An 18,729-nucleotide genomic window follows, 5' to 3' on the forward strand; every position below is an offset into this window, starting at 1 on the left:
ATAATGTCTTGAGGTTACGTGAACGTTTTGTTGTCGTCAAGTGTTAAGGCGGCGAAAGACGAGATACAAAATCCCCCAACTTGTCGCGCAACATTGTTTCGTTGCAAGTTTTGGTCGATGTCTCGTGTTTTTCACCTTGCGTGATCAACTTGACCCGCAATAAAAACGTTTGTTGCGGGTTGAAGAAATGCAGGGCGCTGATTGGTTGATTTGCTAGTACACGAGCACATTTCTTGCGCGACAAGTTGTGAGCTTGATGAAAAAACGAGCAACAAAGCCAAAAGTTGTTGCTCAGAGTAGATCCGCGCTCTACTTTTTGCAACAACTTTCTTCAACCCGCAACAAATGTTTTTGTTGCGCGACAAGTTGATCATGCAAGGTGAAAAACGGGAGACATCGACCCAAACTTGCAACGAAACAATGTTGCGTGCCAAGTTGAGGGTTTTTGTATCTCGTATTTCGCCGCCTTTACTCAGAATCTCTCTTGAGAAGCAGTTCTTCCCCGTTTATCTCGTCCTCAATCAGCTTGGTTTTCTGGATGATTACGGTTTCCATCACATTATAAATGAATGCTAAACGTTTTGAAATACGTGGGTACTGGTCCGGCGAACAACACTATATGTTGACAACTCAAGTGAAGCTATGATCTTCGCAGTTATGAACGCAATTTTTACAATTGCGTAGAGAAGCCTGAAAAATTCAGGACTTCAACGGGGTTTGAACCCGTGACCTCGCGATTCCGGTGCGACGCTCTAACCAACTGAGCTATGAAGCCACTGACGTTGGGAGCTGGTGACTCTTCTCTGCCTCTATTGTCGACGGCAATGGAGGCAGAGAAGAGAGATCCTGGGAACGAGGTTGCTTGGAATCATGCAGTATTTGATGCTATTGGCTCTGCCCTCTCCATCATAGATCCCCGTCAAAATCGAATGCCTGTACGATTGACTCCTAGAAGTGTTCAGCATGTAAAATCTCCTCACAGTTTCAACGAAATGCCAGTCAGACAGCTATTGAGAATGAAGCTAATTATCGACTTAAAAGGTGTGATCTTGATGTAACACCAAAGTCTCATGACTACCCAACAAAGAAACCTATGTTACTAGTTATGAGAATAAACGTTTCTATCTTGGGAATAAAAGGGTTAAATACCCCTCGCCTCTTGATTGACCGCTGTTGTTCGTTAGTGTCACGTAAATATTCATCTCCGTTTGTCAGTTCATCTGTCTTTCCCGCAAGAGTCCGTTAGTATCATTTATAAATCCTGTACTCCTTTTTTTTTTGTGAGATTCACGTTTGTGCAGTATGAGCAATGTTTCGACTACCTCCTGCAGGGAAGTGTTGCAAGTTGTGGCAATGACGAATGAATAGAGGGAGAAAAGAAAATGAAATCATTTGAGCACGTCATCCTCGCGACAATTTCTTGGAGGACCTGTAATATCCAGTTACCTTCACTTTTGGAACGCATCTCAATATATTCGTAAAAGCCATTTCGCTTGGGTACAAGTTTTTTTTGGCCAGATTGAGTGCTTGCAAGCGTCTCGTTTGCAGCGATCGTTAGGCTGAAGTTTCGCTTTTTGCCAACTCAGTAACCGCCCTTTGAGATTTGTGCTCATATCTTTCAGCCACAGATATTTTTCGTTTTGGTAAGAACTATTGGCCGACATCTTTCAGAAGCCTGAGGCCAGTCAAAAAAATTGCACTCAGTGAGAGGAGGATAGTAGAAAATAGTAGTGGGCCTCTCCGCTCCTTCTCCCCCCCCCGCCCCCCCTCGTCTCAATCCTCTACCGTCTGTGTGCGACTTGCACGCGCGATTTTTCCCGCGCTTTGAGCAAGTTACACGCCTGTTTGCACCTGCTGTGATTGGTCGAAGTAATTACTGTGGTATTTGTTTTATGACACACATTCGAAACCGCTCCAAGGGGAAGGATATTAATGGTTTTATTCGACAAAAAACGCTTAGCTTCTCTGTGTGTTCCGGAAAACCGTCGTATAAAAGGGTATAAATGGCAAAAATAACCAATGAATTAAGGATTGAAGGCTGCGTTAGGGGGAAATGATGCACTCAGTAAGCTTTGCTATCAACTGAATGGAGAAGGCTAAGGCCATCCCACCGGAAGTGATCGTGCCAGAAACTAAACATGATAGTGTATATTTACAAATCTCTTAGCTTGTGGCTATATCTTTGAAACAAACTTAATTGGTGACTGACAGTTTTCACCAATAAGGTAAATTAGGTAACTGTCCAGGCTTTAATTAGGGATGTATAGTGGATTCCTTGCGAGTTGTTTTCCGGCTGTTCCATAGTTTCGTTCTGGTTCTGTCGTAAAATTCCTCAAACAATTTTCTTGATGAGACCTGTCATGTACCGGTATCAACCTGTAATACGGCAATTTGAACAAAGGCGCGCCTGCGCCGATATCGAAACCCGGTCTTTCCGCGTTTAATTGCTGACTTGATGTTTTCTATTTGAAATATTTTTTAGGTCAGTCAAAATAAGATCTTGATTTTTCTATCAGATGAAAATGCAATTTATTCACTTATAGCTAGTTCCAGAAGTTGTTGCAAAAATGACAAATTTGGAATCGCACCTCGGAACCATCTTATTTTTTACGGTAAGTGATCAGCGACAAATGAACGAATTTGCTCCATTTTAAATGATGGCAGTACTTTCGAAAGGGACGCGGTTTATAGAGCAATAACCTGAGATATTTCTGAGGTATTAGAATTCTAAAATGCAATGATTGATCGCATATAATGCAATGACTAACCCCAGGCACACTTGTAAAACCGACCGTCATTGGCAAGAATTCAATAAACTTAGGTCCTTGGTGAGAGCGGAACAACACTCAAGACCTTGCGTGGCAAAAGCATCTTCAATTGGCCAAATCAACTAGGATCGAATTATTGCTAACTTTTTATTGCTACGATCCCAACTGGCATCACACGTTAGCATTTTTTTTCTTCCTTTGCCATGTGAACAATGGCTCGGATTCCCAAATCTTAAATCCTCGATTTGATTCCCGCAAATAGTTTGCGGTAATTCTATAATTTGCTTAATAAGCTTCATTCCCAACCTCCCGCGGTCGCCCTATTTTGCTTGTAGGTTACGACCAATTGAGCGCTGCAAAGGCAATTCTTGTAACTCAATGACAACACTCATCACCATTTTTTTTTCATTAAAAATTGTGCATTCATTAGTTTGTATAATTAGCGCAATATAATTCGACTAATTGTTCAGCTCTTCAATCGTCTGTTTTTGCGTTCGTTACTGTTTATCACAAACGTAATGTGCCAGTAGTTCCCTCCACGTGAATTCAAGGTCCATAGCGGAGAGCGGCTCTCACAAAATCAGACCTTTCTTCCAAAACTTAAAAGCGTTCAATTTGTGTGTTCTTTTCGGCTCTTTTACTGGTGGTTTGATTCATTTTGAGATAGTTTATTCATGAGAAAAGAAAACCAAAATCTTTTCATTTTGTTGACAGTAAAGTGAACTTTGGCTTTGTCCATCACTTACTTTTAAAGGGACTTTGAATTGCACAGTCATGCTCAGAGATTGGCGTTTGGCAAGAAATCGAAATTATCGTGCCACATACTAGGTAGCCTGCGAACGCAGACGTATTTCCGGCGGTCGTTTCTCTCCCCCGCCGGAAATACGTCTGCGTTCGCAGGCTACATACTAAGCCAATAAGAAATCAAAGAAAAAAAACAGCTGTGATTGGCGCGTACAGTTTTTCGCTCGCTTAGAGACGGCTACATGTAATTTTCCTAAGGTTTTGATTGGCTCATTAAATTGTCTTCTGCGATTGGTGAAATAGTAAAAACTTGGGTTCTTCATACATGATCCAAAACCACACTTTAAGCCTTACTTAACCTTGCTTACTTTTCCTAAAGGTTTTGTTGTCTCAGTTTGCTGTTCTGAATGCAAATGGTGAGTAAACTTAACAGTAAGAAAGGACATTGTTCAATTCGTTATAACATTGCTACTGGCTCGGAAACCCAGCTCACGGTTCATCTAGTTGCTTGACATTTCCTCACATATTATGTATTTAATGTAAAAACGTTTTCTGTGTGAATTCTCTAAATGTGTAGTTTTAAATTTTGTCAATAGTTTTGTTGTCGTTTGGAGACGTACCAATAGCATTAAATAAGAACTGATTAGCTTGTGCCCCTCCAAATATACTTGCTAAATTATGCTAAAAAACGGAACCACAATGACTTAATCCTCTATTGCATAACGCGTATGATTTGTCCTGATTTGTAAGATCATTCGATGTTCGCGGATCAGTACACAATCACAGACTGCGAAAAACTCTTTAAATTTGAAGATTATCACCACAATATGTTTTTTTTTCTGTAGCTGACATTGCACCGGATGTTGACATGCACAGGAATCGGGAAGAGAGATCCACATACGATGACCCCAGGGAAACATTTCGTAGCGATCTTGATAATATCCTGGGGATAAAAGATGGTTATGATGACGATGATGATGAAGATGACTCTTTCAGTGATGAAGGATTCTTTGAGGAAGAAGATGATAACGATGAAGATGACAGTGATATTATAGAGCAGAGCAACAAAGGCTCTGGCTTATTGTCGCGAGATCATAAAAAGGACGAGATTCATCGGAGAAGTGAGCAGGCCTTGGAGCATGCGCAACAACCTCAGTCTGCCGATGAAGAGGCAGGAAGTAATGAAAAGGAAGATAGCGGAAGTATTAGTGGAAGCGGAAGTGGAGATGCGGAGGTCAAAAGTCAAGAAACCTCATTTGCAAGGTAACCCTTACCGTACCTTGGTCTAGGTTAATGAAATGCAAATACAGCTTGGGTAATGAATTTCTGGGTACCACGAGATTGTGCTATTTAAGCTCGGGGTTTGCTACCACTACATTAAGTTGCCTTGGTAAGTTGACATCGGTGGATGGATAGGGTTCTGGTATAAGGAATTTAAGAATTATGACGTAGATCCCAACCCCTCACTATCGAGGAGAGTTGAGGTTCCATGCCTCAGGTGTTGTTTGGTAGTTTGTCACTCTCTCTGCATTGGAATCCTTAGATAAGACACTATAGCCCGCTGAAGTGGAGGTCATTGATTCAATCTCTCACTCGACCAAAACATAAAGCAGGTTATTAAATATAGTAAAAACGTCACATTTTATAGATAGAACTTGAACTTGTAAATAATTTTAATTGACATATAACGGGTGATATGACTCTGATGTACTTAAACTTAGGAAAACATATCATCGAGAAAAAAAGTAAGACACTTTTCAGTTTGACTGTTTTGTAAGGCTGTAAAACGAAATTACAGATGAGACAGTTTTCCAAGTAGAGTAGTTTGTACACTTCCCTTGCTATTCTTACTGAGCTTTCTTCATTCATTCATTCATTCATTTATAGTCGCAAGTTCAGAATTACTTTCATTCTTTTCTTTTCGCGCGTACCCTCGCAGCACTTGACTTGACTCTGAAGGTCGCAATTAGCAACTTCTAGTTAAGTGTAATCGACGGTGCGTACTAGTTCAAGGGTATGATAATGCAGGAAATGTTGATCTTAACAAGTGTTATTGAAATCCAAAAAGAAAATTAGGGGTAACCCCACATTTTTCAAAGATAATTTAAGAATACGTATTTGTAAAAAGCTTTAAAATACAAAGCAATGTATCAGTGGCGTTCTTTCTCAAATTGGAGCTTAATTATCTCTCAAAAAAGCATGGTTACCCCCAAGTTTCCTGTGTGGATACCAAGAGTACTTACTAAGATCTATTTTCTCCGGATAGTTTTAAACCGCGCAAAAATATCCCTGTATTAGCAAGTACCACCCATAGGAAACTCGAGTGTCTCGAGATGCGCAGAACGTATGTGCAATAACATTAGTAGGCACCGCCCTTAACAACTGAAAGAGCGAGCTGCTCCGGCGTTCATCCTCCACCTGAGCCATACAAGCTCGGTAGTACATATCGCCATCTGCGATCCTGGGCGTAAGTGTGGGATGAGGAAGTATCCTACGTGTTAATAAGTTTTCATCTTAACAGCCAGCATGTTTCTGAGAGGAAAGAAAACGAAGACGACGAACATGATAAAACTGCGAACAATGTCACGAATGTCAACGAGGTGGAGAAAGGAGAGAAGCAGAAAGGAAAACAAAAGAAAGATGCCGACACCAGATTGGGTTCACCTTCAGACACTTTAAATAAACAATCCAAAAACTTGATAAAACTGGTTGTCAAAGGATCAAAACAACTGGAACAGGAGAAAGAAGACTTGTCACAGAAAGACGCCGACTACAAAGAAACCTCTGGGCAAGACGCTGGCTCCTCCAGCAACGTAAATTTTGAGAGAAATGCGGAGGAAAACGTTGACCTGTCTGAAAAAGAAGGAGTGAAAGAAAATGAAAAACAACTCTTGAAAGGAAATGATCAGAAGAGTGATGTGGTCGCTAGCGCAAATAAAAAAGGCACCACTAATAAAAGCAATGAAAAAATTGGAACGGGCGAGTCAAAAGCATCGCAACGCCAGGATTCCTCCCGAAATAATTTGAAAATTGATAAAGCTAAGGGCAAGGGCAGGAGAAAAGACCACGCGAAACATAAACTCAAAGCTCAAAATACTCAACCGCAAAAAACAACTGCGAAGAAAGACCCCACAAGAACACCAAAACTATCTCCTCACATGGTGGCGAGAAAGAAACTCTTCACTCAAGCACATGTGGTAGGCCAGGCGAAAGTTGCTCACAAGAAGCCGGTCAGTCCAGGTATGGTACTCACAGAAGTGCAGAAGTGCATGAAAAATAGCATAATTAAATTGCTTTTGTATCGGTACGCTCAGCAAAAAGCGTATAAATCTCTCGCCACCCTTTTCGTTGCGAAATACAAACAAAACTCAAAACCAACCGCGACTAAATTGCGCTCGAATCGCCACGAATTCAGCAAGTTTCGGATTGTTTCATCACGCCGACTGTATCTATTGCAATTGCTCGTAGTTATTACTTTAATAACATGAGTGACAAATTTCAGCGTTAATTTATACTTTCACATGTGAAATTACAATGTTGCAATGGCAACTTTTTCCTACAGTGCCAAAATGGCGTCCAGGTTTGAAAAAACCCGCGTCTTATGAACGTAATTTGTCATCCTTGATATTAATAGCTAATCAAGTGGTATACCCGTCACTTGCGTTTTGTCCAAAATCAAATAATTTGATTTTTATACTAATTTTAATTTGATTTTGGGGTGAATCGGGTGGCTAGCCAACCCCATTTTGGCTCCTTTTCTTTAAAAAGTCAATTGCATTTTTTTGTTGTCATTCAAATCTGGACGGCCTCTCTTTTCGCATAGGATATGTTAAAGGTACCACCCAAGTATCTGATTTCCTCGACCTACATTTGTAACAGAGTGTTTCCATTTATCTGCTTTTTACTGTATTTTTATTTTTGCCGGAACAGATACTGTTTACCTGACGTGAACTTTTTATTAATGCAAAACATAAAATCAAGATGCCAGCCTAAACGTTTTGAACTTTTGACAGAGTATATACTCAGATTCTTTCAATTCACCCCCTATAAAATATTCCTAGATCCGCCACTGTTACTTTTCCTTGTGTCTTGACAGTAAATTAAACCCTTTGATTTCTCAATTTTGCTTTTGTTTGTGAAGCTGTTCACCCAACTTGTCAATCAGACAGCATTTTGGCTGGACATTCACTAAGAGGTGGAACTCGAGCTGGACGTTTTTCCTCTCTGGGAGAGACTGCGAACATACACGCCTGCCTCCAACGGTGCTGCAGCAAACGAACGTGCGACGTCGCACTATTAATTGACGGGCGTTGCTATGGAGTGGCTTGTTTCAGTAAGGAACTTTGCGAAGCCGTGCAAGTGCCACATCCTCATTTTGTATTTTCACAACTTGGGTTCCTTAATAAGGGACAAAAGAGAGGGGATATACAACGAAATCAAGGTAAAGTCCTCTTTGAAACGTGCCCTTAAGGTAATTCCTTAGTATTGCATTGCGCATTCCTACTGCGCACGATTTTCGCGTCATTAGCGCGCGCACATGAGCACGTGCGCATACAAAACGTAAGAGATTTCGCTTAAACTAAACCCGATAGCGAAATAAATGCTCCTTTTCTCTCAAACTAGCACGGTGACCCCGATTTTTTTTTCAGGTATTTGCTAAGAACAGTCTTATAAAGAACCAAGAGATTATAAAGGTAAGAGAAGTAATCCCTCATACTGGCCCTATTCCCATCGTAATCCCTCTTAGGTTATTTTTAGATGATATCAATTTTCCCGCGGATAATGTTACCGCGCGCGTTACGTGTAAGTTTCGTGGAGGAGGGAAAGTGCAGCAAATTCTGTACGATGCCACTCACCGTTTTCAAAATTGAGTTTCATGGCCTGATAAAATTCATTGTCTACAAGATACAGGTTTCAAACATACATCCTTGGAATTGCTTAACTGTCTAGTTTACAGTGATACCAATTTGAAAAATTTCCAATCTATCAAACCGTGTTAAATAATTTTGTCAGACGCAGATATGTTTATTTTGGTTGCATTGCGTTACTTGTCCATTTTAGTGCGCACTTTCTCATCGTCTACAAAATTCTGTCGCTTACAAAACTCGTCCCCGTCAAGATACAGTTTGCAATCATACATCATGGAAATCAGTTAACTGTAAAATTCACTCTGATACCAATTTTACGTTTGTCTAATGTAGGAAACTGTGTTAAATAATTTGTAAGAGGGAGCTATATTTTACGCGTGCGTTGCAAATTGACTTCCATCCGATCTTACGGTTTAAAATTTTTATCGTGCGGTCAATTAAAATTTTCCTGTCATGTGTGGTACTGTTTGAAAGCGTTAGCTGTCGAATTTATGAATGTCATAGAATTAAGTCACCATAGTTTAAGTCCGCTAAGAAAATCGAGAGCGCGTTAACCAAGTCAGGAATATGTTACTTTGTGACTGTAGTCCGCGATATTTCATTGTGTGCCGCAAAATTCTGTCGCCTATAAAACTCGTTACTTTCAAGATACAAGATGCAAAGATATATAATTCAAATTGCTTAACTGTGTTGTTTACAGTGACACCAATTTCAACACTGTCCAATGTACGAAACCCGTGTTTAATAATTTTGAAAAATGCAGGTATATTTAACATGCGTGCCTTGCAAATTTACTTCCATGCGATACCACTTGTTCATACATTTTTAACGCACTGTCTGTTCAAGTTTTCCTTTCATGTCTGATATCTGTCTAATTTATGAATATCTAAGAATTAAGTCGTCAGATTTTAATCCCGCGAAGAAAAACCAAGTCAGCGATATATTACTTGTTGACTGTAGTCTGCGAATTGCCAATGTTTACAAAATTCTGTCGCTTATAAAACTCGATCCTTTCAAGATACAGATTTCAAACATCTATAACTGAAATCGCTTAATTGTCTAGTTTCCAATGATACCACATTCAAGGTTGTGCCATATACGAAACCGTGTTAAAATGTTTTTTAAGGAGACAGCTATATTTAACATAAGTGCTTTGCAAATTCACTTGAATCCGATAACGCGGGTTCAAAAATTTTTATCGGACACTTGATTCAAGTTTTCCTTTCATGTTTGGTACTGTCTACTTTATCACCATATAAGAATTAAGTCATCATATTTTAATCCCGCAAAGGAAACCGAGAATGCGTTTATTAAAGTCAGAGAGATCGTACTTATCGACTATAGTCGTCCATTTGCCATTCTGTACAAAATCCTGTCGGTTACATAACTCGTTCCTTCCAAGATACAGGTTTCAAAACATGAGTCATTGTAATCGCTTAACTGTGTAGTCAACAACTCACGTTCGTCCACAAAATGTATATACGCGTTTGTCTCACCATCCTCCGCCATTTTTGTTTGATGGTAAATCGCGAACGACGCGATCATTGCGTGGGAATTTGCTCAGCTGTCAACATTGGTAAAAATGAGGACATGTGATTGGATATCAGTTAACCCTCGTGGGAATACCGGATCTCGCAGGAGATCTAAAAATAACTTAACAGGGATTACGATGGGAATAGGGCCAGTATGAGGGATTACTTCTCTTACCTTCATAATCTCTTGAAAGAACATATTTTAAGAAGAAAAAAAGTTTGATAGTAGAACATGATTTTTTTTTTTTGGAAAACAGTTCCGTACTGGGTGTATTTTACCCAAGGCGAGGACTTCAAGCTAACCACGGAACTGTCCCAAAAAGTGCACTATTCTTACAACCAGGAAATCAAAGTCGGCGTAAATGCAGCATTACTGCTTATGTAAATAAAAGAAGCTTTATTGTCAAAATAAAATTTTGCGTCTGAAGTAACCAAGACTTAATTCTGTACTGAAGGTGATTCGAATTTTTAACGCGAAAACAGTAAAAAGAACCCATTTTTTTATTGCATTTTTTTAATGTTCATATCATGAATGTTAATTATGCCAAGTTCCCAAAAACGTTTGATAGTAGAGCAATTTTAAGGGAATTACCTTAATTTATTCCAAAAATAATGGTTTTTTTTTAAAAGAGCGGAAGAAGATAGCAACATTCAAAGTTGCTTTAAAGGCCCGGTTTTACACGCGATTTATGGTCATAGCATTATCGAAGTCCAAGTCTCTTAGATTCGATTGATTTTTAAGGAGGCTCAGTTTTAACCAGATACAGTTCCTATCAAATACCCTATATTTGTTAAAATCTGTCAGAGGTAATCGGATATATTTAGAAAAATGACAAATTACAGAATATTGGCAAAACCGTCTGAACGACCTTGACTTTTTACCACATCAAAATCTCAGGCAATATCATTTCCATAGTTTGGCAAAGAATAAAAAAAGTTCACCGAAGGAAAGTATAAATATTAAGGAATTTAGGCCAAAATAGGGATATGTCTGCCTGTCGTTAGATGTGATGTTACCATGGTAACGAACATAATCCAAAAATTCACACCCAAAAAATAAGCATTATTATCTCGGTACCCATACTGGTAAATCTCTACAAGAAAAACTTTAAGAGAAATTAACTAGCTTTTCTTTTGTAACTCGTGCTCTGTGGTGAGGGTATTCGCAACTGCTCAAGGGAGCCACCTTAAAATGGAAATTGGTTCAGTTCCAATAGCACAGCAACGGATTATTAGCCTTGTCTCGTCAGAGGTTTCACCTTTATGTTACCCCTTTATCACAGAGTTTCACTGCCAATACGGAAATCTCTCACTGCGAAATAATGAGAATTGGAGTGGAGAACTGTGTGGGGGTGTGGTGAGGTGCAAAGATGGGATCACCACAGTGACAAAGTGTCCCAATATCCCTCCCAAACCAGATGACTGCGCAAAACCACGCTTAATAGTCAAGCACCAGAAGGGAAAATGCTGCCAGATGAAATGGAAATGCAAAGGTAGGAAGTGTTTAATAATTCATTAGAGTTGTTTTTTTAAACCTAATCCGTGTGCAAATCTCTTCAAATAGCCCGGGCGAAAACACCAATATATGTGGGGCACACTTCTTTCAGACTACGATGCAATCATGTTTGGGAGGGAAATTAGCAATCCTCTCGGTTATTTAATGCTAAAAAAAATCCTGCTTAAGGGTCTGCAATAGGAAGTCACTTAAGAACTTGTGTGAGGACTAATTGTTTTTTATTCGAATGATTGCTTTCAGCCGGTGAGAGCTTGAAAAAGATGTGCCTGCGAACAAGCTGAGAAGCTTGTTCGCGGGCTCATGTGCGCGCTTCAGCAACCTCGTTCTCAGGGCTATTCTCCACCGAGAGTAGGGCTGGCGGGCGAGAAAAGACCCTGGCATCGGCTTGTCACGTGTTATTAATAATTATTTCGAAGGGTACTAATTTATCAGATTTGCTTGGTCCTTATTGACTGTTGGAATTCAGAGCAACATACATTAACTTACATTCTAATGACCATTTCGGATGTTGTATGAAAGTGCAACAGATCGGAATATTTCGAATTTTCTGTTATTCGAAAGAACCTGTCAAGACAACAAGAACGGTCCTTTTGACATCTTTAACCGGAAAAAAGTCGGGAAGGAGATGAAACAGTACTGATTTCCCAAATCCAGTAGGGAGAACGGCGACAACATCAATACCATAAAGCACTTATTTAAAGCACTTAACCTGAAGAGGCTTCAAGCAAAACTGAGGTAATTTATGGCGGTTAAGCGGCCCATCGAAGCCGTCTTAGAACAGACAGAACAGATAGGTTTTGTTTGCTTTCCGCCATAGTCGAATCAATTATTGGAATCTCGAATTTCATATCTAATTTATCTACTACCGGCGGAGAAAAGCCCTGGGAACGAGGTTGCGCGCCTCAGCTGTAATAAACCTTTTCACATAAGAGGTAAGGTAACATTATATCCAAACCACGAATGAAATGGGAGACAATGGTTTCTTTCACTTTACTTTAGCAAGACATTGCCTTTTTAACAATCGTCGAATCAAGCATGGCTATAAACTGAGTGATCCTTTGTGTACTGGAATCTTAAGCTGTTACAATGGAAAGTTGAGCATGGAATATTGTCCCAAAATACCAGACAAGCCAAAGGACTGTGCTCGGCCAAAATTGAAGACGATAAATGTACCAGGAAAATGCTGCAAAAAAGTCTGGGTTTGTTCAGGTAAATTTATAGAAGTCACATATATCATTCTGGAAAACATTATTGACAATCACGGTAAAGTCAACTGACGTTCCAGCTGGTTAAGAGCGTCTGATAATTAGGCAAGGAGGTCTGAAAATGTTTGTATCTATTGAGTTAATGTGAAAAGGGATCCGAAAGGGGTCGCGTCCCCGCTGCGAAGTTCATTTGTCTTTTACCATGTCCACATTCGCACAAACTGACCGATAAGGTGACGCCTTTGAAATGACACAGAACTAATAACAGATTTCAAATGATTTTCATCGCAATAGGGCCAATAGGTCTCTCTCCTTATATTCTCTTGGTGAGGATCAGTTTACCCTATATACCCTGTTGATAAACATTACTTTCTTGCTCACCCCTATCAATGATTTCCAGAAGGGAATATTTTGCCGTTTATTTACACATTTCCTCTGCGCCACGCCCTAAACAACGGATGTATGGAATCTTTACGCCTCTTAATGACTTACCAGAAAAAGCTCTTATTTAATTTAAACTCAGTTTAAAACCCGTATAAGTCTTGCAATAGGCAGTAGGCGCAATTCAGTTTTTGTCTTTCTCAGACAAGAGCTGTACATATGACGGCCTCAAGTTATCGCATGGAGAAAAACTTACAGATGCGTCATGCGCGATCGTCATGGAATGCAAAAATGGCTTCTTGCAGAACAAGCAATGTCCAGATGCACCGTCTGTACCTCACAAATGCATAAATCCAACGTTAAAGGTCAAACGAATCCCTGGAGAATGCTGCGAAATGAACTGGACCTGTGAAATGAGTTAGTCAGTTCGAATTTTCGTGCTCCGAGCCCGCAACTTTTTGGGTCAGCACCTAAGACGCTTCCGAGCCAGGAAGTTGCGAATCATGCATGTCAGCTCTGTACAACGGATTTTAAATCCGGCAGCTTACGAAAAGATTACGTCAACGACAACGAGAAAGGTAAAAACAGGTTTAAAGGGATAGTGTCATGGATTGTAAGTAAAAACCTTGGAAGCAAAAGAGGCCTGTTTACCGATGGCAAACGAAAATTAATGGCTAAAATTTCTAAACTAATGGCTAAAAAGTGTTTTTGGTTTCGCGTAGCCAAGATTAAAATGAATGCCAACTTGAAAACGTCGGGCCGACGTATTCAAGTTGTCCCCTTGCATCTTAGATGAACTCCGAAATAACAGTGTGGCTCATTTTTGTTGTAAATATTCAATCGATTTTAAGAAGAAAAAAGTCACTAAAAGTTGATGTAGTAAATTTATGGTCAAAATAATAAGGATAATTCCCATGATACTGCTCCTTTAATGTGTCAAACAGAAGTTTTGCACGCTCTTCTGTAAGTTTTACATTTGGACTCATTGCTTTTTGTTCTCTACCTGACGACGACATGAAATTATCATATTTTAGCTTGAGTGGAGGACTTAACTACCTGACCATAAACTCTCAATTTTCTTGCTAAACATCGACACTGCTCACACCAAGTTTATCTTCCTGGAAAGTTGATACTCCATTGTTATCTGTGTCTCTAGATTTTGGTTGCGAACCTCCTTAAAGACGGCTGTAAAGATTATGGCAAAGAAGTCGAAAATGCCAAAATATGAAATGCACGCACCAAGCGTTCCAACGCGGTCTTTTGCTCTTTCAACTATTATTTCAAAGAAAAACACGAACGAATCCGTGAAGGGTGGGGAAGTTATTCTGGTTCCAAACACAATACAGAAACCATTGGGAAATAAAGAGGCAGTGCTAAATGAGAAGTAATGAAGTAATAATTAAAGTGCCCCTGTGATAAAAAAAATCACTTCCTTTATTTCGTCAGATTTTGAAAGTGTGTTTGCTTAACACATGACTGGCAAAATTTTGAGCTTTGATTTTTATTCAAAGGCTGTTTACTTTGAGAGCATCACTGTACAACATTAGTCACGTTCAAAACTGACCGATTGGACCTCAGAGGGTTGGATCCAGGGAAAAGTGACGTCAAAGGCTCACTACCTTAAACTTTCAGCGTGTGAATGCAGCTTATTATATATGCAAAAGGCGAGTTTAAAAGTCTGAAAGCCCAAAACTCCCTTGCTGCATATTAATTCTGCGGCGTACACACGCATTGCCTTCTCAAGCTAGTGAGTCTTTGACGTCATTTTCTCCTCGATCCAGCTCTCTTAAGCTTAAGAACTTAAAGTTAATAATGCCGTTGAAATAAACAGTTGTTTTTTTTTAAATATTAAATCTTACAACGTTGCCCGGTTAGTGTTTAGTTAACATAGTTTTGAAATCCAAAGAAAATAAGAATTGATGTTTTGGTCACAGGGGCGCTTTAAAGTAAAATGTGTTTGGTTTTGTATTCGTCTCATTCATTTTCTTTCAAAGTTACATTTATAAAGTTCAATGTTTTCATAAGGGATATGTGGTTGTATATAATTTATATATTATAACTATTGTATTAATTCATTCATCAACCCCAGCTTTTCCCTGCTACCTTCTCAGACCCTCCCCGTGCTTTCAGATTGTTGAACTCTATCGGGATTCACACACCTTTACATGTGACCGGAACAGTGCGTGTCTATTGGCTGTCACCCGTGTGAATTATTAATGAATGTTACAAGGTTATGTAGTGTTAGGGTTAGGGTTATAAATGGCTACGTAGGGACATGTAGCGCTGTGTATGGTTATGTGGCTATGTAGGGTTGTGTAGCGTTACGTATGGCTATGCAGTGATTTCAAGGTGGACAGCGGTTCTCTTTCTTAATAGTCGGAGACACTCCTGTAAAGGCCTGGCCAAACGCTCGGAACATTTCAACGCAACATCTTGCAACATTGTTGCGTGATGTTGCGACATGTGTTGAATGGACTGGCCAAACGCACGCAATATATCGCAACAGGGTGGCCAAACGTACGCAACATGTTGTGCCCAACAATGTTGCAAGATGTTGCGTTGAAATGTTGCGAGCGTTTGGCCAGGGCTTAAATAACGGCTAGTCGTTTTGTCGAGGTGACAGAGGAAGAAATTAATTGTTTTTTAAAGAAAATGAATATATTTCAAATAATGTAATTATATACTACTCAGGTTAGGTGAAAGTAAAGGTAAAGTCTGCTACGAGCCTAGAAGGCCCATCAGGCCGGCGCTTATCTCCGGTTTCTGTAGCATGAAGCGAGTATTTCTACTTCCCCCTGGATGGGATGCTAGTCCATTGCAGGGTTACTCCCAGCATTTCGCCGGTACCCATTTATACACCTGGGTGGAGAGAGACACCGTGAGAGTAAAGTATCTTGCTCAAGAACCAAGAACACAACACAATGTCCCCAGCCAGAACCCGAACCCGGACCACTCGATCCGGAGTCGAGCACACTAACCATGAGGCCAAGGTTAGGTGAATATCGGTGAATAAAAACCTCGACTTCGTCTCGGTTTATACATGTAACTTTATTTAAACTCGGATTGAGAGTAGCTTGAGAGAGCTAGTAACTCCGAATATAATAATATATGGAAAAAGCACAACAAAAGTGATAAAAATATAAAAATATATACAGTAATAATGTGAATAGCGCGTCTAAAAGCAATAAGAGATTAGAAGTTCTTATGTTATCAGGCAGCGTATTCCATCATTGAGGAGCAGCATATCTGGGCGATTGTAATCCATAGGACGTCGTAGTAACTCACGGTAGATTGAATTTTAGGCAAGAGAAAATGAGGGGACAGAGAGGGAGGCTCCCGGTCCAGCCCTTGGGATATGTCATGTCCACAAAAGTTATTTTTAGACGAGCGGAAGTCTTTGTTCTAGCGGAAGTCTGTCTTACGAGACGTCCGCATACAGGCCAACCTCGGTCTGATGTTTGAATGAATATAAATATTCATCATCCTTCCACGTGCGCCGCCATTTTCTCTTTTCACTAACAACCTGAGAGCGAGGCAAGACTTCATGCGGATGTCTCGGAAGACAGACTTCCGCTAGAACAAAGACTTCCCCTCGTCTAAAAATAACTTTCGTGGACATGACATATTCCGGCCAACGCCCTGAGCCTTCCACTCTGTCTCCTCATTTTCTCTTGATTTTAGGGTATCTCTGACGATGTACGCCGTTTTTCGTTCTTCCAGTGGTGATCAGTCTGAGATATAGTGGAGCAATTCCATAAAGAGTACTACAAGTAGTGACTAGCATGTTCTGAACCCGAGATGATTCAATATTCAGAGACCCTATCATTCTAAGTAAAGTTTCATAGTCAAGGGTACTATTCAGAACCGTCCTTAAAGCCTGCTTATTGAAGTTGTTCCAATTTGTCTTTACTACGTATGCTACAAAAGTGCCAAACGTCACTACAGTATTTAGTAGTTTAATTAGTCAGAGCGGTTTCAATTGAGTGTCGAAAGTAATTAGCGAATTGCTTTGGCTTTGCATTACTTCACTCAGTGATTGGTTCAAAGTTCTCGCGCCACTTTTTCAAACAATCAGAAGTGAAACCAATCGTGCCTCGCGCGTGCAAATTTTCCCGCGCTTTGTGTTAGCCACGTGTAATTACTTCGAGTTTTGATTGGTTTACTGGATTGTCTCCGTCTTTTTTGATTGGCCAAAGTAATTACTTTGGTTTTGGTTTCACAACACTCGATTGAAACTCGCCCTTATTATCGCGTTTTGATTGGTCAAGTCGTACGTCGCATGTCGCTATAGTTACCACGCGCGGGTTGATCAACAAATGGGAGCGAAATTTAAAAAAAATGGCTGCCTCCCGCTTAGTCATGTTTATACAGAGGAAAAGACAAACGCCATGAAAGAAAATTCCAAAGAGCACGAAAGATGCCACTAAGTTTGGTATGACACCTTTTGAAGGTGAGATAACAATTTTTTGCTCAGAAATTATCACTTAATTGGGGTTGAATATCAATAGTCCATTTTACATTTGTGTGCTTAGTTACCTGGCCTGTGAATGAAAGTGAGGCTGGAGTTGACCTTGTTTTGATAGAAACTTCACTTCCTTTCTTATGTACATTCTCACTAATTAGCATGACAACATCATTAACATAACAAAAGGAGGGAGGTCAGTATCGTAACAAGGTCAACACCAGCCTCACTTTCATTTAAAGACCAGGTAACTAAGCACATAACTGTAAAGAGGTCTATTGGGACATCGTTCTGTTTTCTTCTCCATTTGCTAATGTTATTTTGTATGTGCAACAAATTCAATAATGTTAAAGTTAAACTTGGTCTCGGGATTTTTCAGCAATGTTCACTTCGCCTTCGCCTCAGAGCAATTCAAAATTACACTACTAAGTGGTACCAGTGTTGCAGGTCCATATCCCAGCCGAATTTACGCCTTTGTTTGCAATATATTTTCATTTGTACAACCCAACATTTAATTTGTAATAATAATGGTTCCTTGCACGTAAAATTTACAGCGCCATATATTGAGTGACACATTGAAGCACTAGATCTCAGCTTCTTTTGTTCGTCATGCGCTATAGCCTATATAATTCGGTTCACACAGATAAAAAAGCTCATTAAACAAATTGCACAACCGCTGATAAAAAGCTCATTTGCAAAATAAAGAACGTTCGAGCCAATCGTATGTGATTTCATGTTACGTTATCGCTGCCATATATTTTGGTACACAAAAGATCTTTCACAAAACTCCTTTTCTACGGTTTGCCCAGCAGCAATTGTACATTAGTGTGATTACACACAGCTTGGGTTTAGGACCATAAGGAGGGTAGATGGCTTAGGTTTGGTTCAGCTCAGGTTTCATGTTACCCTTGAGGATGCGGTTACTCAGTAAATGACTCCCCTCTGGGTAAAATAATAGGGTATAAGTAAGGGTTATCGGCCTTTTCACTCGGGGATATCAGATTTATTCACCTCTGGTTCCGCCCGAGGGCAGCCCTCGGGCGGAACCAGAGGTGAATAAATCTAATATCCCCGAGTAAAATGCTTATTTTACACATTGGTGAGGTTTTGTAGAAAAGGCCCTGTTGTTTGAGATGTCGGCAAAACAGCTTAATGAAGATTTGTAAAGAAACAAATATTTGTAGTTTCTAGGGACTTAAATTACATCCATGTGCGTGAAAAATTGCGAAAACAAAATTGTCATGGTCTCAGTT

At 39.9% G+C, this 18,729-nt stretch overlaps 1 protein-coding gene across 1 annotated transcript; it reads left to right on the plus strand.

Moving 5' to 3' along the window:
• Positions 1–2,431: 2,431 nt before the first annotated feature.
• On the plus strand, positions 2,432–15,027 carry LOC138048854 (uncharacterized). Its single transcript, XM_068894963.1, has 8 exons — positions 2,432–2,612; positions 3,892–3,928; positions 4,358–4,775; positions 6,034–6,752; positions 7,654–7,953; positions 11,196–11,405; positions 12,428–12,637; positions 13,219–15,027. Exons 1-8 carry the CDS (start codon positions 2,568–2,570, stop codon positions 13,434–13,436), a joined length of 2,157 nt encoding a protein of 718 aa, XP_068751064.1. The 5' UTR covers positions 2,432–2,567; the 3' UTR covers positions 13,437–15,027.
• The last annotated feature ends 3,702 nt before the right edge of the window (positions 15,028–18,729 follow it).

The sequence above is a fragment of the Montipora capricornis genome, chromosome 5, assembly GCF_036669925.1.
Source record: "Montipora capricornis isolate CH-2021 chromosome 5, ASM3666992v2, whole genome shotgun sequence".
Lineage (NCBI taxonomy): Eukaryota > Metazoa > Cnidaria > Anthozoa > Scleractinia > Acroporidae > Montipora > Montipora capricornis.

Coding starts and splice junctions, on each gene's coding strand:
- LOC138048854 (XM_068894963.1), top strand. CDS start 2,568: ATGACAAATTTGGAATCGCACCTCGGAACCATCTTATTTTTTACG. Junction 6,753..7,653: donor CAAGAAGCCGGTCAGTCCAG/GTATGGTACTCA, acceptor TTGTTTGTGAAG/CTGTTCACCCAACTTGTCAA. Junction 12,638..13,218: donor AAAAGTCTGGGTTTGTTCAG/GTAAATTTATAG, acceptor TGTCTTTCTCAG/ACAAGAGCTGTACATATGAC.